General features: G+C 47.7%; 1 protein-coding gene across 2 annotated transcripts in view; it reads right to left on the bottom strand.

Moving 5' to 3' along the window:
* Nucleotides 1-27,788, bottom strand: part of USP7 (ubiquitin specific peptidase 7) — a 1,511,465-nt gene that overhangs the window by 917,283 nt on the left and 566,394 nt on the right. For both annotated transcript variants that reach the window (XM_085628311.1, XM_085628312.1), the window contains exon 11: nucleotides 7,578-7,660. In XM_085628311.1, the coding sequence (XP_085484437.1) occupies nucleotides 7,578-7,660 (83 nt within the window). The remainder of the gene's footprint in view (nucleotides 1-7,577; nucleotides 7,661-27,788) is intronic.

The following is a 27,788-nucleotide window of genomic DNA, read 5'->3' on the forward strand; positions in this document are numbered from 1 at the left end:
TTAACCGACCTCGACCCCAAACTGGCTGAGGAGAACAACCTCTTGCCATATTGGTCCATCCTCAGAGTCCTTATCCGGCAGAGCCGAGGGAAAGGCACTCTGTCAGGCCTGAATGACCAGGCTCTCGGGCGTGGGGTGAGTGCTCAAGAAGGCGGGATCACCAGGCGCCGGGAAATGATGCCTAGCGACGTTCTTATCCACCAGCGCCCCCAAGGCCGGCCGCAATCAAGTGCCCAAGAGGACTTCGGTAAGGGCCTCATTGAAAGGGAGCAGCGGCTCAGACGACGTAGACGCCGTCTGGAGCACCTCCGTGAGGAAGTTGGTCTTAAGGGCCACCGTAGGGAGGTCGAGATAGAGAGTCTCCGCGGCTCAACGCAGCACCATAATGTAAGAAGCGCCCTCCTCCATAGTAGGCATAGGCAAGGCAAACCCCGTGTCAGAAGACACATCAAGCTCACCCGCATCTTGAAGGTCATCCACCCAATCCTGCTCGGGGTCACACCGCCGCACAAGGGGGTCCTCCTCGGAGTCATCCCAGTACTCATCCGGCTCCGCGGTAATAGGAGCCGGCTGCGGCGGTAGGACAGGAGCCGGCTGCGGCGGTAGGACAGGAGCCGGAGAGGGGGCCAGCGGTGCCAGGAGCGGCGCCAACCCGGAACCACATCCCAATGAGGATCCCAGGTCGGAACGAAATGGTCCGAGAACTGGGGCAGGGGCTGGATAAACGGCACCCAGTGTGGCGCCTGTTGCAGGGGCAGGGGCAGGGCCGGAGCCAAGGGCAGCGCCGGGGTCAGAGACAGCGGCGTTGCACCTTGTGGCGCCGTGGCCGCGGCGCTGGATCCAGTGGCTCGGGGCTGGCGCCGGAGGCGATGCCACTGGGTCAACAGAATAGGGCCACGGGACCCGCAGGTACGCCGATGGGAGCCCGAGGCCTAAACAGACGGTCCAAGGCAGTAAGAAACTCTTGCCGCTGTTAGGGAGTCGCCGACGGACCCGGGTATAGCGGGTAGGCCGCGGGCCTCCCAGGCTCCAGAGGAGCCGCAGAGGCAGAGCCCCTGTCCCCCTCCGGGGAGCGAAGTGTGGGACATCGGGGAGCGAACACGCTTCGACGACTTCTTATGGTGTCGCTTACTGGAATCTGAAGGTGAAGACTGAGTCCGAGGAGCGACGGCTCCGGTCCCGCGAACAGCCCCTAGACACAGAGCAGCAGCGAGAGGAGTGCTGGACCTCCAGCAACTTACGGCGCTGCTCCCGTAATGCCTTCGGGCTCATGGCACGGCAGTCCCGACAATCCTGGAAGTCGTGGTCCTTCTCCAGGTAGTAGAGGCATGGGGGTTCGCCACCGACATATTACAGTGGCACGACCCACAAGACTTAAAGCCGGGCATCCCTACGTGCACCAGGAGACAAGAGAAGGAGACAGTCTAAAAAAGAAAAAGTGGTCAAAAAATGACTGAGGTACGTACTCAATCTGGTTCTGCGCTTTCGGTGCGGAAAAAGAAAGAACTGAGGTCTCCATGACGTCATTCCGGCACGTACGACACCACTGACGGACGCGGAATGGCACGACGCCACCTACTGGCACGCAGGGGTACTGCGAAGCAGAAAACGTTCCAGATCCAGTCTGACGCCTGGGGATTATTCTAAGGTAAGGAATATATCAATAACATGTCTCTTTCAGATACACAGGTTTGTGTGCCAGGTTGACTTCACTTTTCTCTGCACCAAAACACAGCCTGCAAGGGCAGTGTGTGTGTGTTAAGGTACAGGGTCTCTAAGGGAGGCACAATATGTGCTGCAGTCCTTGGAGACCCTACCTAGTCATTGTGCACTTGGACCCCATAGTACCTTTTACAAGGGACTTACATGGGTAAGAGGGGAGCCAATTGGGAGAGCAAATGTACAGTTTTAGGGTAAGAACACATGCCATGGGTAACTGGTTAACAGGAACCCAGAGTACACTTTTTAAAAGAGCATCATCAGGCAAAAAGTGGGGGCAACCATGTAAAAAGAGGCACTTTCCTACAGTGAGCATTACCCCTATCCCTAATTGGAGGGTGCGTGCCGTCTGCAAGATGGTGTGCACTGAAGAGGGGGCTTCACCTATTCTCCCCCACCTGAGGGGAGAGGTTGGCAGAGGTGGGCAAACCTTCTGGGCTGTTCGACTGTTTCCCGCCTGTCTTCCCACCAAAAACGGATGAGACAGAAAAGGGGCCAGCTCCAAATAGAAGGAGAGCTGGGAGTCGCTTTGCAAAGGCAGCAGGGCCTTTGAAGCTCCACTGCCACCGATAGCTCTTCCTGACTTGGGGAAGGTGTGAACACCTCAGCCCAGGAAAGGCATTATGCTGGGCCCAGGGAGTGAAGGCGAACACCCCACGGGTCCAGAAACTTGTCTCATGGTTGCAGGCTGGTTGTCCACAGTCAGAAACCCACCAAAGTATGGTTTAGATCAGGGGTCCCCATAGAAAAGACCCAAGTGCAGGGAATAAAAAAATCTGACACTGGAATCTGTTGAGGTTTATTATTCTGCGATGTTTGATACCAAACATCCCAGGAGTTGGTAAAGCCATTATGGTGATCGAAAACTCATAATGACCAGTTTCCAGAAAATACACTCAAGATGGCTTTACTGAGCACTTAGAATATCTAACAATCGTCTTAGATAGTATATGGGCCTGTCTGCTTCTGCAGATAGACCCTAACATGAGACAGGGCACCCTGCCCTAAGGGTGACTTACCTAGGCCTCATTCAATGCTGGGCAGGAATAGCACACAGGGATGTGTGCCATGTCGAATTCACTTTTAGCTGCAGCAAAACATGCAGGCTGCAATGGAAGTGGTGCAAGTTAGTGGTGAGAGGTTCCTGAGGGTGGCACAATACATGTTGCAGCCTCAGAGGCCTTTCCCTAGCTACCATGCCCTTGGTACCATAGGTACCCCTTACAAGGGACATAAAGGTAGGCCGGAGTTGCGCCAATTGTGGAAACAATGGTACTGTTTAGGGAAAGAGCACATGTCTTGGGAACCTGAGTTGGCAGACACCCAGGGCACACTTTAAAATTTTTTTTAAAAAATGCATCAGGTATCTGGGAAAAATGTTAGGGGCAACAAAGCAGAAAGGGCACTCAGTGACCATTCCCTTAGCGCATTGGGATGCAAGGTGTGACAATCTTCGAACAACTTGGCGTTGTGTTTGCCAACCAAACACCACCGGTAATCCAAATGAAGATCCGTCACCAACATCTGGCGGACAAAAGCACTGCACAGCTTAAAGCCTGCCTTCCTGGACATCTTGCAGATCAAGTCTCAGAAAATATTCAGCAAAAGGGGCAAAAAAAAAAAAAACTAAAAAGGTCATCAAAAAGTGACTCGGGGTTGTACTCTCTAAATCTGCGCAGACTGGTGGGGAAAGGGAACCATCAGCACGCTGAGGTGCCGTCTATATTGGCACCGCATATGTCACTTACGGCACAGACTGTCATGCGGAGCAAAACAATGCCACCTATCAGCAAGTAGGAGCACTGTTCACCAATCGTTTCTAGATCCAGTCTGTGGCAGGGGGACTATTCGAAGATAAGAAATCTGCAGCTAGATGTCTATGATATAAAAAATTAACTGAGATAAACTGCATTTAGGAATTATCATGAACATTCACCAGGTTGGTTTTGTCGATGCAGTATGTGCCACTCGAGTTAAAATTGTGGAACCTTTTTTACAGAAACTTTGTTAGAAAAGTTTTTACCAATCTGATGATCATCACAGAGACAATCACTTTTTTTAAATGTCAATTGAATTTTTTTTAGCTCCTGGGGCTCATGTTAGGTGGTGATGTTGAAACAGAGATCACTACTGTAGAAAAGTGCACATTTTTGCATGGTTGCCCCCACTTTTTGCCAAACTGTTGATGTACTTTAAGTGTGCCCTGGGTTCCTGCCAACCAGGTACCCAGGGCCTTTGTTCTTTCCATAAATTGTACTGTTGCAAAACCCAATTGGCGACTCTGGCCGCTTGGAAGTCCCTTGTAAAATATACCATAGGTACCAAGGGCATGGTGGCCACGTTAGGTCTCCAAGGCCTGCAGCACTTAAATCAAATACAATTAAAGAAATATTTTTAATACAAACATACGGTCTGAGTTCAGTGTGTGACATCATTTCTTGCCAGAGTTTGTACAATAAATGCTTAACACTACCCTCTGATAAAGCCTTGCTGCTCACCCACATTACCACTAATAGAGTACGGTATTATCTAATTTTACCTCTAAGCCTTTGGAAATCCAGTGGACTCTGTACACAATGCGTTGCTTTGGTATAGTATATACAGAGCCAGCTTCCTACACTAATCTAACTCTTCGATTTTCTCAATGAGATTGTATGGTGGGTTTTCTCTGAAAAATCTTAGTGTTGAAGTTGTCTACTACTGCAATAAAAGTAACTTGGTGTCTGTAAGAAAGTGCCCTGTTTTTGCATGATTGCCCTCACTATTTGCCAAACTGCTGATGTACTTTGAGTGTGCCCTTTCAAACAGGTACCCAGGGCCTATGTTTATTCCTTAAACTGCATTAAAAACAAACCCCAAACTGCACTCTTTGGCCACATGTCAGTCCCTTGTAAACGGCACGACAGGTACCAAGGGCACTGTGGCCGGGGAAGGCCCCTAAGGGCTGCAGCACTTATTGGGCCACTCTTAGAGGCCCTGTACCTTTACACACACAGTGCCATTGCAGGCTGCGTGTTTCGGTGGACAACAAAGTTTAGAGTCGACATGGCACAATTCCCTCTGTGTCAAGCCTACAAACCACTGCCCTGGCAAGCCACCCCTCTAACTGGGTGCACTGTACCAGTGGAGAGGGTACAGGTGCAAGAGCTCTGTACCCCTACAGTGTCTAGCTTAATTCCTAGACATTGTAAGTGCAGTAATGCCATTAAGAGAATATGGTGCCGAGAGTTTGTCATTACAAACTCCACAGCACCATAAAGGCTTTACTGAAAACTGAGAAGTTTGGTATTAAACTTCTCCGAACATTAAACCCACACTAATGCCAGTGTGGAATTTAACCAAAAATGCACACAGAGGGCATCTTAGAGATGCCCCCTGAAAAACGACCCAAGTATAGTGTCCTGGCTGAATGGCTGCTTTCAGCTTCCACCACTAGACATGTTTCTGGACCCCTGGGTTGAGAGCTGTTGTAAATAGTTATGTTCCTTTATGCATCCACGAATTGTACTCTCTCGTTTTAGCCCTTCCTTTGTGTCCGTTCCGATTTGTGCATCAGAATGCTTAATGTATTCCAAAGCACCTGCCTCGAATGTGGGAGATTCGAGACCTGACAGTTGGTGTCTGGTCAGCGAGAGCGGTGCATGCTTTACCTGTGTTATGACAATAAACTTACCATACAACCTCTAGATGTCTACAGCGTCATCTCTTAATAAATTACTTACAACAATTTGGCGACGAGGGTGGGATAAACAACAAGAGCCTGCTGCTCTCTGTCCTGAAACAATGCACACTCTGGGCCAGGGTGCCAAGCCTCCTAACCCAGAATGGAGAGGGTACACGAAGGGAAAGCTTCAAACATTTACAGCCTTTGTGAGCTACTCCAGCCATTTGCTTCTCCGAGCATCTGGCCCCCACTCTGGGCAGGAGAATCAGCAGGAAAACCAAGTTAGGAGGAGAGGAATGCCCACCTTTGCCAACCCCACCCGTCAAGTGGGAGAAGGGAGGTGAACCATAACTCCAATTCCCCTCCATCTTGCAGATGGTAGGACCCAGTCAAACAGACTAAGGGGTATGCCCTCTTCCCTTTGGAGGGTGGAATAATAGGGTACCACAAGGATTGGAGCCATTGGTCCTGAACTGTACCTACCAGTAACGCCCCTAAATTTAGTATTGAGTAGCAACCCTGAACCTTGCCTCCACAGAGATGAGAGAAGAACCAAAGAATCTGTGTGAACTAAGACGCGGACTACGCCCACTGACTTGGCACCGGCCTGTCAACCTCGAACCTGCTCCAGCGAAAACCTGGCGTTCTCTGCTGCAGCAGCCACCCTAGAGCTCCGAGGACCTGCCCTGTCTCCGCAAACTAAGACTTTGTCTTCCATAAGCACCAGATTTGCTCACCCACAGAGTCCAGCCAAATCTGCGAGTCTGCACCACACTGCACCAGTCACCCACGGCCAGAGTTAGAGTGGCCCAACACCATGAGGAGGTCTCCCCAGCAATCCGGAAATGAGTTCTGGTAATCTAACCTGCCTCAAATCTCTAAACAATGCCTGTGGGCCCTTTCTGGAGGATCCCCTTGACCGCGACCAGATTTGGTAATGAAAATCCGACACCTAAAGACACTCCAGCACCAGACGTCCCACGGCCTTGGGTGGCCCAACAGACCGTCCCAGTATCCCCAGGTATCCCAACTTACCTCGTCAACCAGTGGTCACCTCCAGAAGATCATCCCCGAACCTTCAGTGTTTACTGCGACTGGGAGCATCCCCGTTGAAACCAACAGGGTACCAGACATCAAAACAGCACCCGGCACCCAGCCACCACTGCAGGTGCACCCTGTGGGTTAAATCTGAACCTCCTTTGCTCTGAGCAGAACACCAGGAGCTTTGCTCCCACAACCTTGTGGCCTGCTCGTGAGCAGCAACCAACCAGAGACCCCCCTAACCCCCATTGGATAACACTGGGCCTCAGCGCTCTGCACCCGGCCAACCTAGTGCCGCTTAAGGTGCTTAGAGTGCTTCCTTGACCCTGGAGGGGTTGTAAGAAAACTTGAAGAACTGCAAATGTACCAAAAGTGAATTACTTACCTTTTGTCTAGGAAATGCGTCAGTGTGATATCTAGGCATTATCACACTGATCAGCAAAGTAACTTAAGAAGTAATGAGTACTGTAATGGACAAAGTAACAGAAAAGTAATTCTGACTGACATACCTGTAAATCAACTGCATTTGAACCTGCATAGAACTGTAATTTATTGCATAAGTATTGCAAAGTATTATTTCACTTACCTTCACCAGGCCTGGCTTGGTTCTAGAAATAATATAACTAAATTTTTTTATACATACAAATTGGTCCGAGTTCAGAGTGTTTGACATCATTTCTTGCCTGAGTTTGTGCAATAAATGCTTAACACTACCCTCGGATAAAGCTTTATTGCTCCCCCACACCATGAACAAAAAAAGAGTAAGGTATTATCTACTTTTACCCCTACCTACCTTCGGGGTTCAACTAGACTGTACACACTATACCTCAATGTGGTGTAGGATAGAGCCAGCCTCCTACAACTACGAGATGATCCTTATCTGCAAAGTAGATTTTCATATGAAAGGTTTCAGGATGAAGATACCTTCAGATACATCAAATTAAAATACACCATAGTTTTGGCCCAACTATGTAAAACTAATGGAAACTGCGGCTTTAAAGACCTCCCCCTAAATGACTGGAAGGCACACACCTGTGGGAGGCTTCATCATCCAAGGTCTCTCAACAAAGAACCTGCACTTCTCATGATGCCTACTGAAACAGTAGATAATACACCCATAAGCTTTCTTATAGCGGATCAATTATACACATACCTGCAAGCCATGCTCTCCAGCATCATATTTGTTATCCCCATCCAGCTGTTCTACAGCAACATAGTCTATGAATGACTCAAAAACTGAAAAGGAAAAATGTCAAATATCGAACATTAAAAAGCTTTATAGCAAAACACTTTAAAAAGACAAACTATTACTTAACGCCTCCATTTCTAAAATGCAGACTAATGCAAACAACCCTGTAGTTCCCATTTGCGTGCACATTTAAAAAAACATTTAGAGAACACAGTAACTTTTCAAAATGCAACCTTAAATGGTTGAGTTTACTATCATATGACAAAATATGTTGCTTACCAAAATTACCCAGGAACTCGAACATTAAAATGTCGACCACTGTCATCACAATTTTTCTGCATTCAAATCTTCGAAAAAGGACACTGAATATGTGCCACAGCCAATAGCAAGGTTCAGCAGCGTAAATGGTTTAAACACTTTAAATTTAGACATGGAGGAATATGCAGAGTAAAAGTATGTGAAATAAAGTAACCTTGTTCTTATGGTCGGTAACTTGTGTTGTTCAAATAAAACGTTATTCCATCAGAGAGGAAGAAAACATTCAGTGCACATTGTTATTTAATGGTCAGAAGTAATATTACTATAACAAAATACGGTTCAAAGCCGGAGGGTCTTAGGGAAAGTTTAAAGACAGCACAGGGTTTATTCCCCAATATCAAGATGAGCAACAGTACGAAACCCTGAGGTCTATCAAATGCTAAGAGGGTGTGGAAAACCACTACAATAAAGTTAAATCAAAACAAAGAAGTGAAACAGAACCGACATATAAGCCCAATAGATATATCTATGGGCATATCTGTTTATAGGACGAAATCCCTCACTCACCAGAGGTGACATGCTTCATCATTTCGGATTCTCCTCCCAAAGGAAAAACCTAGTTCCTCTGGGGGCTACAACCTCCTCTCCGAGAGGGAGGAGCTCAGGGATGTTTTTAACGTGATGTTGGATATACTAAATCCACAAATGTAGAGCTGGAAGTGTGAGTGAGGGCGCAGCGAAAAATAATTTGTTTTTAGAAAAATGTGAAGGTGAGGTTAAAACTAGCTCAAGAACATAAAAAAACATAGAACGTTCTTGGCCAGGATTAAGATGCCGTGCACCAGCAGTCGCAAATTTTTAAACCGCGGTGATAGACTAATTGGTCAACATGTTTCAGCCATATAGCCTGTAAGAAGGCTCAGCTTTCATCAGGACCTGTAATACTGCTGCGATCAAGTGAAAATGTGTTAACACAAAAAGGATACAAGGACACACACTCTTTCAATGTGTCCATTGGTGGTTAAAATTACCTACAAAAGTAAAAACATATGTAAGAATCCTAAATATAACAAAAACCTGGTTGTGTTGCACAAGAAAAAATCTCAAATAGAATAGACTTACCCGTGAGCACTGGGTAAGTCACCACACCTCTACCTGGCAACCGCTCAGGAAAGGAGCACCGCTCTAGAAAAGACGGTGGTAACCCATTGTCAATAAAACATGTCTCAAAACGAAAGAAAACCAGGGAATTATTGTTCCAATTCTTTTAAACCCCTTAGTGAGCATGTTAAAAAGAGCAAAACCTAGTAACGGGAGACTAACGTCATGTCAGAGAAAAAATAAATAAAGTGAACAGCTCATTTAACCGGAATCATGTAGCTCTTTCAACAATGAGCTAAACACTGTCGGAAATTGAGCTTATAATTCAAATATTGAATCAAGGCTATGAAATAATCACATGGTTAGACATCCTATGTCAATTATAAGTAACAAGGGCCTACAAAAAACAGCATTCCATATAGAAGTCAAGGACAATGTCTATGTGCTGATGTGTCTAAACGTAGTATCGATTTAGCAAAGAGTTGTTAGATTGAGTCAAGCTAAAGAACTGCAAAACGAGGTCAAAGAAACAAGCTATAAGTGATTCTAAGCAAGAGGACCTCTCAGGGCTTACCTGTCCGTCGGTACGCCGGCGCAGTGTTGAACCTTTTTGTGCAGGCGAGAACAATGGTGGGTACATAAGTTACAGTCAGACACTAGTGGCTTAAATGATGACATTCCTTGGTTGTTATTGTAGGCACTTGTCCTTATTTCTATGCCAGTCTGTTCCTCCGTGATACATACTTAGATTTTAGTGATTGTATTGGTTATTTTTGATGACCCTTGATTACCATGTTTATTACATGTAGCAAACTGTCTCATATCACACACACCGAGCATCATTAGGATTGTGCTTTTTGACTTTGTTCATGAGTATTCCCAGGCATCTGTGTAGATCACATAATGTTGTCCTTAGCGTACAACTTTGTTACACCTGTGAGAGGTGTTCTCACCCTTCATGTGTATATTTGTATTTTTACTGACTTGTCTTTTTTATAAGCTGTTTTTATAAGCTAATTTGCGGACTTACTATGTCCTGTGGTTTGGCCTCCTCGCTGCGCATCAATATTAACTGACATCGATGGAGTGGTCTCATTAATGCACATGCGTGTTTACGCGCCGTTGACTACCTTTGTAACGTGCATGCTTCAAGAAACCGTGTTTCCTGCTACTGACATGTGCTTTAGCAATGGCTTTCATGTGCCGTGATTGGTTATGCTTCGCCTAGGAGGGGCTTTTATAGGAAGTGGCCTCACTGTCCCGGTACCTCCGGCTTCAGGTTCAACACTGCGCCGGCGTACCGACAGACAGGTAAGCCCTGAGAGGTCCTCTTGCTTAGAATCACTTACAGGTTGTTTCTTTGACCTAGTTTTGCAGTTCTTTAGCTTGACTCAATCTAACAACTGTCTTTGCTAAAAATCGATACCACGTTTAGACACATCAGCACATAAACATGGTCCTTGACTTCTATTTGGAAAGCTGTTTTTTGTAAGCCCTTGTTACTTATAATTGACATAGGATGTCTAACCATGTGATTTCATAGCCTTGATTCAATATGGTTTGAATTATCAGCTCAATTTCCGACACAGTGTTTAGCTCATTGTTGGAAGAGCTACAGGATTCCGGTTAAATGAGCTGTTCACTTTATTTATTTTTTCTCCGACATGCCGTTAGTCTCCCTTTACTAGTTTTGGCTCTTTTTAACATGCTCACTAAGGGGTTTAAATGAATTGGAACAATAATTCCCCTGTTTTCTTTTGTTTTGTGACATGTTTTATTGACAATGGGTTACCACCGTCTTTTCTAGAGCGGTGCTCCTTTCCTGAGCGGTTCCCAGGTAGAGGTGTGGTGACTTACCCAGTGCTGACGGGTAAGTCTATTCTATTTGAGATTTTTTCTTGTGGAACACAACCAGTCTTGTTATATTTAGGATTATTACATTTATGTTTTTACTTTTGTAGTTAATTTTCACCACCAATGGACACATTGAAAGAGTGTGTCTCCTTGTATCCTTTTTTGTGTTAACACATTTTCACTTGAACGCAGCAGTATTACAGGTCCTGATGAAAGCAGAGCCTTCTTACAGGCTATATGGCTGAAACATGTTGACCAATTATTCTATCACTGCGGTTTAAAAATTTGCGACTTCTGGTGCACGGTATCTTAATCCTGGTCAAGAACGTTCTATAATAACGTATTTTTTACGTTCTTGAGCTAGTTTTACCATCACTTACCGCAGGTGTCGCTTCGCTGAGGAGTTTCACCGTGTCACTGCTGCTGTGTCCTGCTGGGGCATTTTGCTGTCTTCTGTGTGGGGAGCTCTGCTGTATACATGCCGGGGGCCGAAAGGAGGGAGAAGGCGAACACCAGCCTGCCCCGCGCTCACCTGCCTGCTGTGAGGGACTCAGACTACGAGTCCCAGCAAACCCAGCGCTCGCCACAGCGCCGGCAACACCAGAGGACTGTTAGCCATTCCTCTTCTTAGTATATCTTTGCCCAGCTTCGCCCGCGGGACGCGCGCGGGTGGGTGCCGGGCGAAGCCCGGGCCAAGGGCGGGCCCGTCTGAGCCCGTCCGAGACTGTACAGGCTGGGCTAGGCCATAGAGCTCTTGGTTTATATATACTCCACCTTCTTACCAAGATCTAGCCCTTGTTGCAAAGAAGGAACTTTAAGACCACCTGGCGGGTAAGGACTACTTGTACTTTACTCGTTTGGACTGGACCGGTTAAGGGTCCTTGTGCAGCACCCATCCCTATTTTTATTTGATAACAGTATTGTGTATACGGTTCATTTCATAGGCTTTTTTTTTTTTACTTTTAGAAGGTTTTATTTTCTAAATATACAATGCCGCCGCGTAAGGGATGTAAAACCCCAGTCGAGCATGCCTGCTCTACCCTTGATAACTATCTTGTGAGAGCTGTGAGTGTTATCAACGACCAAATAGTTAGAGCAGAGCGGCGACTCTCGCTCGATTTAGGTAGCTCAATAGTATCACCTCTAGCCTTGCTGGTATCACCTGACAAAAGTAGGGAGAATATTAGCATAGACGCTACATCACAAGTTAGCTTAGTTGAGATTCCCACTGTATCTGTTGCTACCCCTAATTCATTTATACATGGATCACCTGCCCCAAGAACCAGAAGGGGATGTAGGAAAGCTCAAACTAAGCGAGGCCCAATTAAGTTGGGCAAGAGTGTAAAAAAGCTAGCTGGGAATGCATCTACTGTAGATGACCATTTGGGTAATATTAATACAGTGATACTAAACAATATACAGGTTGAGCGACTTATGAACACCTTTGTTGCCAAAATTGAAGGATCTATTAAACCCCTATCTGATAGACTGGATAATCTAACTAGTGAGGTCAAGAGGATTGGGGCGAGATTTCTCTTCAAAACGAATTATTAAAGCCCAAGTGAAAGCCCTGGAGAACTGTCGGGCTAGTATGGCCACCGGGGAAATGGCTAATCCCGAAGTTCTAAATAGTAATGGGAGGGCTCATGCATCTATAGAAGAGTTGAATAGACAAATCCCTAGTATTGAAGAGTAAGACAGTCCCAGAATCTAGGGGGGAAAAAACAACCTATAATACCAAGCGTAGTAAGACTATAAATTTACCCCCTGATTGTGCTCCATAAGTGGCCATCTTAACTAATGAACAATCACTGAATGAAAATCTGTCCTCAAACCAGCTGGAGACGTTTGAATCTCTTAAAAACAAAACTGTCTTGTGGCTTAACCATGAACGTGGGTTCCCGGTGGCTTTATCCGACCAGATCCTAACCACAAGAAGGGTCAACTGGATTGGAACGACGACTAAAAATACCAATAAAATTTAAAAATCCCCACTTTGCCACAACGTCCCTGATTAGAGCAACATCATTACCATACAATGAACAGGGAGTCACTACGCCCCCTTGGTTATTTTTATAGCCACTTAATGTACCAAACTAATGTTGGACCCAATAGAGACTCACGCCCACCCCCTGATATACCCAGAATGTTTGAGGTGCCTGTATCTAATAGATATCAATCTTTGAGCACCTTAGATGTAAATGATTGACTTAATCAGGATCATACTGTTATGGCTGAGGTGGTTTCCCCCAGAAGTGCCGAAATGGAGAGGGGTAACACAGGGGAGACGGGGGCTATGTATGTGGTTGAATCAAGTAATGATACCCAGGAAAGGGTTGGCTTTATTAATTTATTAATATGCAAAGGGAGGGGGGTGATTGGTCCTGAGTCCCCGGCCCGGATCAGATCGTCATCCCGCAGAATGAAGGGAAATATCTCTCCCATTGTTCTATTGTTAGCTGGAACATTGCTGGATTAGCCTCAAAAGGGGACACACTGGGATGTTCAGATCTTATTAATTCCCATGACATCATTTGTTTCCAGGAAACTTGGTGTCAGGATTTGGTTAGCTATGATGGTCACGTCTCCTATAATCTACCAGCACAGGGTTCGGTCTCTGGTAGAGCAAAGGGAGGCCTTTTGACATTGGTATCTGTTAATCTCCCCATTATTGTGAGGAGGTACCTGAAGGTTGGGGCTCACTCACAGATTTTATGGTTGTATGAGAAACAAGCCCGCAATGTTCTTCTAATTAATTATTATAATGTTTTTGATAACACGCGGCACCAAGTAGTGAAGGATTTAGAGGCCGCTGTAGGTGAATTGATTGCAGGGGAAAATGTTATTTTTGATTTTATTAGGGTGGGTGATTTTAACATTCCTACCTGTTCAATGTCCACCCTAGGGGTATGTGGGGTTAAAAGCAATCTAGAGTAAGATGACTTGCACTTCCCCTCATAATTCATATGGCGAGGCACTAAATAAAATAATGGCGGATCCCGATTTAGAACTTTTGGCCTATGCCAAGAACGAACTCAGTGATCCTATTCCCACATATACGGGTCGGCATGCAAATATGGTGATTGATCATGTATGCGTATCATCCAATATCACACCGCTATGTAAGGTCCCAAAGATCTAAGAAACCTTGTTGAGTGACCATAACTGTATTATTCTAGAAATTACTATCTGGGAAGGCAGGCCTTCTTCCATTTCGAGTACGGTGATGAACATCGAACCCCACAGACCCAACGGTGTGAGATTAAGATGGAAAGGAGAAAATTCTGAGGCGGTTCTAAAATTTATTGTTAAAGGGTGGATTGGGGAAATCAATGCCATCTTAAATACTGATTATGACTCAGTATGCATCTTAAGGAATTTTATGTTTATTAACACTTAATGACGCTATGTTTACTAAAATTGGCTCGGGGGAAAACTGTTCATAATAAGGGGTGGTTTGATCACACCTGTACTGTAATGCTTATCGAACTAAAGCAGGCCTTAGTAGCTAGGCCGAGAGATAAGAAAGCGGTAACCCAACTGAGATCTAATTATAAAGTAGCCCTTAAGCATAGGAAGGTAGAGTTACATCAAGAGGCCTGGGAAACGCTGACAGAGGCTGCGGAAACTTCTAACTGTGCGTTATTTTGGGCAACAGTTAATTCCCCTTTTCTTAAAGACGATATGGCCCCTGAACTTACATCTAATGTTACCAGTGAGGCATGGGTAGCTCACATTTCCACTATATTTAAGTCTGACAACCCCCACTGTGTTAATGATAGTTCCTGGCCTATAGTACCTCTGGATTTCACTATTGCTGAGATCGAACAAGGCATTAGTGCTAGCAAGGGGGGGGGGGGGGGGGGGGGGGGGGAATAGGCCCAGGGGCCGGACGGGGTTCCCATCGATGTGTATAAAACTGTCCCGATGCTGTGGAGCCCCGTGTTAACTATTGTATTTAATGCTGCCGTGAGCAACGGAGTTCCATCGACCTGGGGGGAATCCATTATAATCCCGATCAACAAGGGGGATAGGGGGGATGCTAAAAATTACCGCCCCATTTCCTTATTAGATTCCTCTGTCAAGATTATGAGCAGGATACTGCTGCTAAGGCTGGAAGAATGGGCAGAGGACAAAGGTATCATGGCCAGCACTCAGTATGGCTTTAGGAAAGGGCGAGGACCACTAGACCAGTGTTTAAACTTAGATTTGCTTATTGGGAATTATACTCAGGCTAAACAGGGTTCTCTCTACCTCTGCTTTGCAGATCGAAGTAGTGCTTTCAACTTGGTGGATCACTCCATTCTTTGGGCGAAGCTGCTTGAACTTGGGGCCCCAGAAGGTATTATTTTCTTTCTAGCCCGATTGTATGATAACCTTCAAACTAGTGTCCGTTATGGCGTAAATGGGGAATGCACTCCTAAATTTAAGGTTAGGAGTGGTATAAGACAAGGTTGTGTTCTTGCACCCTTGCTTTTTACACTTTTTATCAATGAGGTAGATACAGTTTTAAAAACAATCAGTGCCGATGCTCCACAGGTTATTGGCCTTGACGTGCCGGTATTGTTATATGCAGACGATGCCGTGTTACTGTCTAGGACCCCCATCGGCCTCCAACGATTGATTGACAGGTTCTCCGTTTTTATCAGTGATAGGAAACTGCTTATAAACAAAACGAAAACTTATACTATGATCTGTGGGGTTGGCCGCAGGAGATCCCACTCCTTTTTCATTGGACAGAGAGTGCTTCAAGTTGACAAATTTTGTTGCCTAGGAATCACCTATGACAGATCGAAACTAGGCACATGAAATTACCAATGTGCGGGCCAAAATGGCCAAAAGTGCCCATGGGACTTTTAGATTTGCGGCTCAGATAGGCGACAGTCGCATCAGAGGTATGTTGCAGATTAATCAATCACGATGAGTATCAATTGCCTTATATGGGGCTGGGGTCTGGGGACACTGTTCTAATGGCTGCCTGCAAATTGAGGAAAATATTTTTCTCAAAAAGCTTTTGTGTTTACCAAATTCTGCCCCAAATGATTTAACCAACAGAAAATTAGGGATCAATTATCTGTCAGACTTGATATCCTTGAGACTGTTAATGTTATGGCGCTCGATCTGGCAAAAGGAGGAGACAGCCCTGAATAGATCTGTAATTAACGACTGTCTCTCTGGATAACCATTCCAAGATCCCTTGGTTAAAATACATAATACACAGTTTTCAGGAAATCTTTGATATAAATATTTTGGACGACCCATATGCTGCCGTAGCAATGTCAAAACATGATGGAGCATATTCATGAGCTACAAGGCAGAGAGGCGGGTGAGTAGCAATGGTTTGCATGTTTTATAATAAATTTGTGGGTAACGAGGGTTTTCAATGATATTTAAGTCAGGTGACCAGACCCTCGCATAGATTTGTCCTTACTAGGTTGAGGCTCGGGCTAGTACATCATTTGGAGGCCTTCCAGTCTCCTAAAAAACACCCGGTTGGCCCTTGTCCCTGTGACGGTCAATCTAAACAATGCACTTTGCACTTTCTTTTGCTATGTAACCTTTATAGGAATTTCCGCATTGTTTATTTAAAACCAATCCTTGTAAAATATGGAGTCCATACTGTTAACGATGCTATGAAATAGATTTATAATATGCATATTCCGGATGTTTGCTTTTTTACTGCTACCTTTTTATACAAATCAATTCATGTTAGGAAAAGTATGATGTTTTAAAATCTTGTGTGTGAACTGAATTAATTATCCCTGCATTTTTGCTTGCTTATGTATGCATGTTATTTTGTGCTTTTAAGGTCATTCTTGATATGTACCGAATAAAGCTTTATGAAAATGAAAACCTCACTTACCTTCACATTTTTCTAAAAAAAAATTATTTTGCGCTGCGCCCTCACTCACACTTCCAGCTCTACATTTGTGGATTTAGTATATCCAAAATCACGTTAAAAACATCCCTGAGCTCCTCCCTCTCAGAGAAGGGGTTGTAGCCCCCAGAGGAAGGAGTAGTTTCTAACCTGTAACTCCAGTTCTGTAGTAGGGGTATCTCTGTTATAGTCATAATCTATGAATAGTCCCTCCCATGTGCGGGGACCCCGGAGCAATCAAAATATCTCTTAAGCTGTCCTGCATTTGCAAACCTGCAAAGACACTTAAGAGACAGACAACAATAATACAGCCTAAGAACAATATGGCTGCACTGGCCAGCACTTCCTCTGAAGTGAACACAAAAGCCAAAATAAAGTTTAAATGTCATTTTTATTCACATCTGACATGTTCCTTTATTGTATCACACTCCCTTCACCAAAATCCCTTTAAACAATAGAGAGGAAGGGGTGGACAGACAAGCCCTATAGGCTGTCATTATGTGTCTGCTAAAGGGATACCGTGCCTTTAAGAAACTCTCCAGAGACCCCCGGTATCCCAGGATGCACAGCCAAAGCAAGTTACTTTCAGTTCTTTTTGAAGGTGTATACCAGGCCTGATACTGCCAGAATTACTCCACCGGGGAGGAGGGAGGGTCGCTTATGACTATAACAGATACCCCTACTACAGAACTGGAGTTACAGGTAAGAAACTACTCCTTCTGTAGTAGGGGATCACTGTGTATAGTCATAATCTATGAATAGAATGGCAAGCCCTTCCCAACCAACAAACAGCGGTGGAGTAAGAACCAAACACCAACAAATCACTGTGCAAACAAATTCCTCAGCGAAGCCTGTCCAACCTGCGCATCTGCCCTAGCATCAGAGTCCAGGCAGTAATGCTTTGTAAACGTATGGACCGACTTCCAGGTGGCAGCCTTACAAATGTCAGCAAGTGGAACATTCCTAAGCAAAGCTGTAGTCGCTGCTTTGCCCCTAGTCGAATGCGCTGTAGGCTTACTCCCTAACGTCTTATTAGCTTTCTGATAACAAAGCTGAATACAGGACACAATCCATCTGGAGATGGACTGTTTTGAGGAAGCTAGACCAGTTCTTACTGAACAATAATTTACAAACAGTTGATACGACCTGCGGATGTCTTTTGTCTTATCTAGATAGAATTTCAACACCCTACGCACATCTAGTGAATCCAGAGACCTCTCTGCCGGAGAGGAGGGATGCTGAAAAAATGTAGGCAAAGTTATCATTTGATTTACATGGAAATCAGATATCACTTTAGGCAAAAATTTAGGATGAGTACGCATCACTACTTTAGACGCATGGAATGCAGTATACGGCTCTTAACACAGAGCCTGAATCTCACTTACCCTCCTGGCCGATGTAATGGCCACAAGGAAGGCAGCCTTCCAGGACAAATGCTGCAAAGAAGCCTTATGAATAGTCTCAAAAGGCTCCCTCATCAATCTGGACAACACCACGTTCAATTCCCATGGTGGAGAAGGTCGTCTAACGGGGGAAAACCTTACGCAAACCCTCCAAAAAAATCTTTAATCACAGGGATTTGAAAAAATGAGGTTTGGGAAGGGCCCTTTCTATACGCAGTCAAAGCTGCGAGATGAACTTTCATAGACTGAAAATTAAGCCCAGATTGAGCTAACTGCAGCAAATAAGGCAAAATAACATCTTCTTTACAGGATGTAGGGTCAATGTCCTTCGCCTTGCACCACAAGCAGAATCTCTTCCACTTATAGGCGTAAGAAGTCCTTGTAGACGGTCTCTTCGACTCTTTCAAGATCTCCATACAGTCCTGAGATAGGTTCAAGTGTCCATACTGCACTAGCTCAGGAGCCATGCTGCCAAACTCAAGGACGAGAGAGTGGCGTGAACCATCTGTCCTCCGAACTTCGTGAGAAGGTCCGGCCGACACGGCAGGCGCCGGTGTGGCAGAACAGACCGGTGAAGAAGGTCGGTGAACCACCATTGCCTCGGCCACTCCGGAGCAATCAGGATCATCCTGGCTCTGGATTGCGACAGCTTGATCAGCACAGCCGGAATCAGGGGAATGGGTGGAAAGGCGTAGAGAAAGCTGTTGGACCAGCTGATCCATAGGGCATTCCCCAGTGTCCCTGGTTGGTAGTACCTGGACGCGAAGTCGCGGCATTTGCTGTTTTCTGACGTAGCGAACAGATCGATATCCGGAGTGCCCCACTCTGCGAAGACGTCTCTGAGCAAGTCGTCGCTTAGCACCCACTCGTGATTTTCTTGAACGAGCCTGCTGAGCGCATCGGCTTGGGCATTCTGCACTCCCGGCAGATGGGTCGCCGTGATCGTCAGGTTCCTGGCCACCAGCCAATTCCAGATAGTCTGTGCCTCCCGAGACAGCGTGCGTGAACGGGAGCCCCCCTGCTTGTTGAGGTAATACATGGTAATAGTATTGTCCGTCTGAACAAGCAGGGAGTTCGTCGTGAAGGAGGGATGGAACGCATTCAGGGCCAAGTGTACCGCTCTGAGTTCCAAAAAGTTGATGTGGTAAGTCATCTCCGTCTGCGACCATATCCCCTGAATCTGAAGAGGGCCCGAATGCGCTCCCCAGCCCTGGAGAGACGCATCGGTCACTATGGTCCGGACCGGAATATCCTTGTGGAAAGGAGTCCCCTTGCAAACATTCTCTGAGGAGCACCACCATTTCAGAGATTGGAGAGCGTGTTGGGACAGATGAATCTTGTCCTCCCAACGCCCCCGCCTCTGGTCCCATTGATCCTCCAGACATTCCTGCAGAGGCCTCATATGCAGATGTGCATTGGGGGTGAGAAAGATGCAGGAAGCCATCGACCCCAGTAAGGAGGACACCATCCTCACTGTAGGAGAGTGGGCTGAGAGGAGGTGCAGGGCCTTCCCACGGATCGATAAGCGTCTCTCCTCCGAAGGACACACGCTTGCATTCAAGGTATTGACTGAGGCCCCCCCAAGTACTGGAGACACTGCACAGGAATCGGCACTGACTTTGACATGTTGATGTGCAGCCCCAGGCGATGAAGCAAGGCAGCTGTCCTGTTGAAGTGACACTGCTTCCCAGAACGTGGAAGCCTTGATCAGCCAATCGTCCAGGTATGGATACACAAACACTTTGGTCTTCCGCAAGTGTGCTGCCACCACTGCCATGCACTTGGAGAACGTCCGTGGGGCAGACGTCAGACAAACGGGAGTACTGTATACTGGTAATGGTTGTTGCCTACCAGAAACCTCAGGAACTTGCGATGCTTTGGTGCGATCAGCACATGAAAGTAAGCGTCCTGCAGATCTATGGCGCACAGCCAATCTCCTCGATGCAACTGAGGGTAAATCTGATGCAGGGACAACATACGGAACTTTTCTCTGCGGATCCACTTGTTTGCTTGACGCAGATCTAGAATAGGCCTGAACTCATTTTTGTCTTTTTTTCTGACGAGAAAGAACCTGGAGTAAAGGCCTGTTCCTCTTTGCCTCAAAGGAACAGCTTCTATCGCCTTCTTCCTTAACAGGACGTCCGCCTCCCCCTGGAGCTCCCGTACCATGAAGGGAGAGCGCACTGGTGGAATCTGAGGAGGCGGGCTAGTGAAACGAAGACTGTATCCATTGCAAACAATATTCAGCACCCACTTGTCCTGAGTTATTGTCCTCCACTCTGCCAGGTAGAACTGAATACTTCCCCCCCACCGGAGCGGCTAACAGACGAGGGGGAAGTGACCTTTCAGGGCTTCGACCCGGCCGGGCCTTTGTTCCCCGACGAGGATGGATGCTGGCCTCTGCCCCTCTGGCGCTTCTGAAAGGACTGCCTCGGGAACTGCTGTTGTTGCTGGTGCTGCTGTTGGTGACCAGACTGGCGCCCTTGACCGCGTTGCTTAGAATAACGCCTGCCATAGGAACGGAACGACTTCTTCTGCTCCTTGGGTCTTTCCAACCCCACGGCCTTCAGGGTTTCTGCTTCGGCCTTCATGCGTGCCATCTCGTCATCCGCATGAGACCCGAACAGCGTCGAGCCAGAGAAAGGCAAGTTCGCGATCTTTTGCTGCGCTTCAGGCTTGAGAGAGGTAAGCCTCAGCCAGGAATGTCTCCTCACGTGCACTCCATGACAGTACCCATGGGCCGCCAGCAACGAGACATCCCCCGCCGCACTGATGATCTGGTTGGAGACCATCATGCCTTCGTTCAGCACCTCCTGGAAGTCCTCTCTTTTGTCCCTAGGCAGGGAGGCAGCAAACTGTTGCAGAGAGTCCCAAAGCGATCGGTCATAGCGAACCAGCAGGGCAGAGGCGCTAGCGGCCTTCATCGTTGTGGCCAACGTAGAGCACATTCTCCTCCCCAAGAAGTCCATCTTGCGGCTCTTCTTATCCGGAGGAGCCGTGGAAGAGGGCATCGTGGAGTGTTGTTTACGAGCCGCCACCACAATAACAGAGTCCGGGGGAGGGTCCACCCTGAGGAAGGCCGGGTCCGAATCAGGGGCCCTGTACTTATTCTGCAACCATGAGGGAGCAGACTTCACCACCGCAGGAGTCAAGAAAACCTCCATGGCTGATTCCTCCAAACCCGGAACCAAAGGAAGGAGGGGGCGTGAGAGGTGAGCCTTGTGCAATGTCTCAAAGATCACCGAGGTAGTGGGAACCGGGACTGCTACGGAGATCCCCAATTTCGCCGCCCCCCTCATCAGCACATCCTGGAACGTGGCAATATCATCCACCGGCGAGATTCGGGTAGGCGGAGTCTCCGACAGTGAGGGGGAGAGCCGCCCATTGCCAGAGGAGTCCGTATACCACGTGCCTCTGGAACGAGATCTATACCTCCGTCGCCCATGCCTCGTGTGAGTGGACAACCTGCGTCTACTCCGTGACCTCCGGCGAGATCGAGAACGCGACCTCTGTCTGCGAGGAGCCTTAGGAGACGCCGGTAGCCGAGGAGACGGTCGAAGCTGCGGCACTGGCGGTGGTGGAGGTGGTGTAGGCCGCTGAGGAGGAGGCGGAGGAGGAGGCGGAGGCGGCGTAGGAGGCTTCCGAGGCAGCGGCTGGGGGAGAGGCTGCGGAGCCCCATCACTCCTTGCAGGGGAACCAGGGCCAGCACTGTCCGGACTCCCGTCCACCCTTCTCTTCTTGGCGGGCCTATCCCGCGCCGAAGTAAACGAGGGGGAGTGCCGTCGCCTCCTAGATCCACGACTGGAGATTGTAATCACCGAAGACGTGTTCCCCGATGTCACCGACGTCGAACTGATCGTCGACCTCGTCCGTCGTTTCCTCGCCGTACGGCGTCCCCTCGACGTCGACGGTGAACGACGTCCCCTCGACGGTGAACGACGTCCCCTCGACGTCGAACGACGTCCCCTCGACGTCGAACGACGTCCCCTCGACGTCGAACGACGTCCCCTCGACGTCGAACGACGTCCCCTCGACGGCAAACTGTGCCTCGACGGCAAACTGTGCCTCGACGGCAAACTGTGCCTCGACGGCAAACTGTGCCTCGACGGCAAACTGTGCCTCGACGGCAAACTGTGCCTCGACGGCGATCTCCTCCGTCTCAGTCGCCGGTGCCTCGGCGTTGTAGTCGTCGGCGTCGATCCATCGCGGGGCTCGGTACGACGTCGATGGTGTGTCGACGACGACCGTGGAATCCTCGACGGCGACCTAGTCCTAGGTCTCGCCGGCCCCTCTCTCGACGAACATCGAGAACGCCGCGATCCCGAGCCCGGGATCGACGGCGAACACACCCGTGCTTTACCTCTCGCCGTCGACGTAGTCGCCTTCGACATCGAACGCGATCTACCAGCCGGTAGATGTCGTTTCTGCTGCTGTTTCTGCCCGGAGGTCCCTCCAGTGGCTGAAGCATGGGCAGAGGAAGGGGAATGGGATCCTCCATGCCCCGAAGTCCCACCGGTCCTCTGCTTCTCCTGTCCCTGGAGGCGAATCTTCTCCCTGTCCCTCAGGGTCCTCTTCAAGAAGGTCATGCAGATGGCACATGTAGCAGGGACATGTGAGGAAGACAAGCAGAGGATACAGACATCATGTGGGTCCGTCTTGGCCTTTTTCCTCCCACACTCAGGGCATTTATCAAATAAAGCCATGCTAAGAGTGAGCAAACTGCACCAAAACGCAGGATGCAGTACAGAAAGGCTCTAGACGTCGAATGAACACACTATTTATCCAAAAAATCTAAGATTTAGTCCAAATATCCACCCAAAAGGGTAGAGCTCAAGCTCCAGGGTCCTGCTAGCAGGAGCCGGAAAAAAGAACTGAAAGTAACTTGCTTTGGCTGTGCATCCTGGGATACCGGGGGTCTCTGGAGAGTTTCTTAAAGGCACGGTATCCCTTTAGCAGACACATAATGACAGCCTATAGGGCTTGTCTGTCCACCCCTTCCTCTCTATTGTTTAAAGGGATTTTGGCGAAGGGAGTGTGATACAATAAAGGAACATGTCAGATGTGAATAAAAATGACATTAAAACTTTATTTTGGCTTTTTTGTTCACTTCAGAGGAAGTGCTGGCCAGTGCAGCCATATTGTTCTTAGGCTGTATTATTTTTGTCTGTCTCTTAAGTGTCTTTGCAGGTTTGCAAATGCAGGACAGCTTAAGAGATATTTTGATTGCTCCGGGGTCCCCGCACATGGGCGGGACTATTCATAGATTATGACTATACACAGAGATCCCCTACTACAGAACTAGGTTTTTCCTTTGGAAGGAGAATCCCAAATGAACAAGCATGTCACCTCTGGTGAGAGGGATTTCGTCCAATAAAGGGATATGCCCATAGATATATATATTGGGCTTAGATGTCAGTTGTTTCACTTCTTTGTTTTGATTTAATTTTGTTGTAGTGGTTTTAAACACCCTCTTAGCATTTGATAGACCCCAGAAGTAATTTTACACATAAACTTCGACCTAACATTCTTGTTAAAATTCTTTATAGTATTAGCCAACATGACAATATTGAAATGATGCCTAAGTTACTTACCTTCGGTAACGATATATCTGTAAGAAACATTAGTTAGTTATAGATTCCTTACCTTAGATTTACCCCCAGGCGTCAGACTGGATCCGGAAAGTTTTTTTTAGTCAGCAGTACCTTTGTGCCTCGGAAGGTGGAGTCAGTCGGCTCCACGTCCATGGTCGCTGGGATGACGTCACGGTAGCTACTTATCTGCCGCCTTCACACACCGACGTCAGTTCTGTACACGACTTTCCGCACCAGAAACGCAGAGCCATGCAAAACACTGAAGACTGGTGCAAAAAACTAGGGCCCTGAAAGGATACCCTTAACCCTAGAAATCGGTTCGCAGAACGGAGAGGACATGTGGGGCGGTAAGGAATCTATAGCCAACTAAGGTTTCTTACTGTTATATCATTACCGAATGTAAGTAACTTGGGCATCTGAAAGAAACACATTAGTCATAGATTCCTTGTGAGAAAGTGGCTCTGTATATACTGTTCCTTAATAGGTACAGGGTGTACAGAGTCCACAGTCCCCCAGGGTTTGACAGAGGTTAAAGTTAGGTATAACCTTACTCTCTGAAGTGGTAGCTTGGTCGAGCAGTAAGGCAGTACCAGAGGACAGTGTAAAGCATTTGTTGTGCACACTCAGTCAGCAAATGGTTTCACACACTCAATAACTGAACTCTAGGCTAATGGGTTATATATTAAAAAAATATATGCTTGTTTTATTTTGGAACCAACACTTTGGGTTAAAATATACTTTCTCAACAGTAGATGTTTCATATAAATACTTTAGCAATATGCAATAGATTTCAGTAAACAGTTACAAGAGGTTGCAGTATGCAACTCTATTCTTAAACACAACAATACATTGAGATCAATGATAAATTCAAGTTATTTGCAACAGATTACTTTTTAGATTACTTTTGGAATTCCAGGACTGGATCCTAGATTCAGTCCTGGGTCAGTTCTCAGAATCAAGTGATGAAAGTCGACTTAAGTACTGTAATGATTTTTAACTAACATTTAGCTATTTTAAAAGTTGACACTTTGAAAATATTTCAGAGAAAACAATCAATTATTCCCTATGGAAGAAAATGCAGGTTACAGGTACAGTATGTTCTCGTTACTTTTGTAATCCAGTACTGGGTGCCTAGACTCAGTACTGGGACCTTTATCCAAACCAGGTAAGCAATTACGTTTTCAGATATTATACGATTTTTGAAGAATATTTAAAGATTGCAGAAATCGACAGAAAAACAGTCTATGGTTTCCTATGGAAGAAAATTGGGTTACCGGTAAGTACAGTTGTAGAGATTTTTCAGTGTCCGTGCTGGGCATCAAGATCCAGCACTGGGAGTTCACCTAGGAACAGGTGAGTAAATTTGTTTGTCACTCGGCTGATTTTTGGTGAATATTTGAAGATTTGAAAAGTCCACACTTAGAAGAAATTTCAGGAAAAAGCCAGTCAATGTTACCCTATGAGGAAAATAGAGTTTGCGGTTTAAGGGCAAGTACTCGACTGGCAGAGTTGAGGTTCTGGGCACAGACTCAGGGGTCTCCCAGGGTCAGGTAGGAACAGTTGGTTCACCCTCAGCAGCTCTAGGGCGGCCGGGTGCAGAGAGAGTTAGGCCCAATGTTATCCTATGAGGGATAGGGGGGCCTTGTTTGGTGGCTGCTGACTGGCAAGCCACGCGGCTGTGGGAGCTGGGCTCCTGGTCACTTACTCAGGGCAAGTGGGGAAGCAGGAAGGAGTAGAGTTTTCACTGCCAGGGCCACTCGGGCGGATGGGTGCAGAGTGCTTTTGAGCCATCGGGCGCTCAATGGATGTCAATGGGAAATCTCCGGTTAGGAAAAAGACTGCAAGCTCGGGGACGAGGACTCTTCAGGTGCCACCATCACTTCGAGATGTAAGTTGGAGGATAGGTAGGTACCCCGGGGTTGGACACAGGGGGCCGTGGGGCGCCGCGTGCAGGGGTGCCTTTAGGTGTCGGGAAATCTTACCCTCAGTTGATCGCGGTTGGGGGGGGCACCTGGTTCTGAGGCTGCAGGCTTCTTCAGGAATGTCGAGGGAGGTCCTTGGGTGCCGGACTCGAGGTCACATTCGCCGTGGGGTCGTCCTCGGGGTCTTTGTTCACTCCGGCACTGGCCAGGCTCGGCTGGTGCAGAGTGTGCTGGGTTCGCAGTTCTGGGCTGCTGCCAGGGGTTAGAGATAGGTTTCGAGTAGAGCCTCTACTCATGGGAGTCCCAGGGGCTTAGAGCCAAAAGGTAGCCAGGTCCTCCGGGGTTGGTAAGGTTGCTGGCCACGAGAGATGCCGTGCTGGAGCAGGTGCAGATTCGAGGGTCGACAGGCCGGTAGGGCTGGGGCCAAAGCAGTTGGTGTCTTCTTTTTAGCAGCTGCAGGGCAGTTTTTTGTTGTTCTTGCTCTTCTTGTAGTTTCGAATCTGGAATCTGGGGAAGGAAGGTTCAGGGTGCCCCTAAATACTAGATTTAGGGGCGTTACAGGTAGGTGAAGGCCAGGGACCAATGGGTCCCTGTCCTGGGGTGGGTACACCCCCTATCCTGCCTCTCTCCTGTGGGAGGGGGGCAGTAGCCTAGTCCTGATAGGGTAGGGCTCCCCATCTTCAAGATGGCGAGAGCCCGGAGATGTGCTTCACCTCTCCTCCCCCACCTGAGGGGTGGGGTGGGCAGGCTGGCACATCCCCTGTCCTGGTTTGGGGTTTCCGGCCAAGCTTCCCGCCAGAGTGGGGGGTTGCAGTGGCCTGGGGAAGCTCACAGTGGCGGCATGCCTTTGAAGCTTCCCTTTGCTCATCCTGGGGGAGGAGATTTATCACCTCGCCCAGGATGTGCATTGTTGCAGGCCCAGGAGAGCAGGGGCTCTCCCACCCAGGGGTCCAGCAACATGTCTGCTGTGTGGCAGCCTAGGCAGCCTCAGAGCAGACGTGGATTGTAGGTTAGTTGTAAGGAGGCATCTCTAAGATGCCCTCTGGCGTGCTTGGTACATTAAATTCCACACTGGCATCAGTGTGGGTTTAATGTGCTGAGAAGTCTGATACCAAACTTCCCAGTCTTCAGTGTTGCCATTATGGTACTGTGGAGTTTGTGTTTGACGAGCTCTCAGCACCATGTACTCTTAAATGGCAGCACTGCACTTAGTGCCCAGGAATGGACCTGGGTAATGTAGGGGCACAGGGCTCCTGCTCCTGTGCCCACACCATTGGCATAAGGCACCCAGCCAGAGGGGTGGCTGATATATGCCTTGGCAGTGTAGGTGATGGGCATGGTACACAGAGATGTGAACCATGTCGACTCTTTGTTTTGTCCTGCACCCAAACACCCATCCTGCAAAGGCAGTGTGTGTGTGTGTAAGGGTACAGGGCCTCTAAGGGTGGCACAATGAGTGCTGCAGCCCTTAGAGGCCTTCCCTGGTCACAAGGCCCTGGGTACCTAGGGTACCATTTACCAAGGGGCTGACATGTGGCCAGGGTTTGCCAATTGAGAGTTTGTGTGTTTTAGGGAACGAACATAGGTCCTGGGCACCTGATTGGCAGGAGTCCAGGGTACACTCAGGCAAAGTACATTCAGCAAATCAGCAAAAAGTGGGGACATACCAGGCAAGAAAGATGGCACTTTCTCACATTCCTTACCTTAGAAAAAATACCCCAGCAATACCAACCCCGGTGGTGAGTCCGCTAACCAAGATCACACCAGAAAGTCCTGGAGAACAGAACAGCCAAAGAAGCCGTCTCTACGGACTTGGCTGTCCAGGCAGTAGTGTTTGGTGAACGTGTGCAGTGATGCCCACGTGGCCACCTGACAGATGTAATTCAGAGGCACTCCTCTCCCCAAGGCAGTAGTGACTGCCGTTGCCCTGGTTGAGTGAGCGCGTAACCCGACTGGAGGCTCCTTTTTAGCCAGAGAGTAACATGCCTTAATACACAGCAAGACCCATCGAGAAATGGTGCGTTTGTGTACGGCTCGACCCTTCTGTGCACCCACGTAGCCAACAGAAAGTTGATCATCCACCTGCAAATGCTTTGTGTGATCGAAAATAGAAGGAGCGTGCACGTTTTGAGTGCAGACGGTGGAGAATCTTCTTCCTTTGAAGGAGG

This window comes from Triturus cristatus, chromosome 10 (genome assembly GCF_964204655.1).
Source record: "Triturus cristatus chromosome 10, aTriCri1.1, whole genome shotgun sequence".
NCBI lineage: Eukaryota > Metazoa > Chordata > Amphibia > Caudata > Salamandridae > Triturus > Triturus cristatus.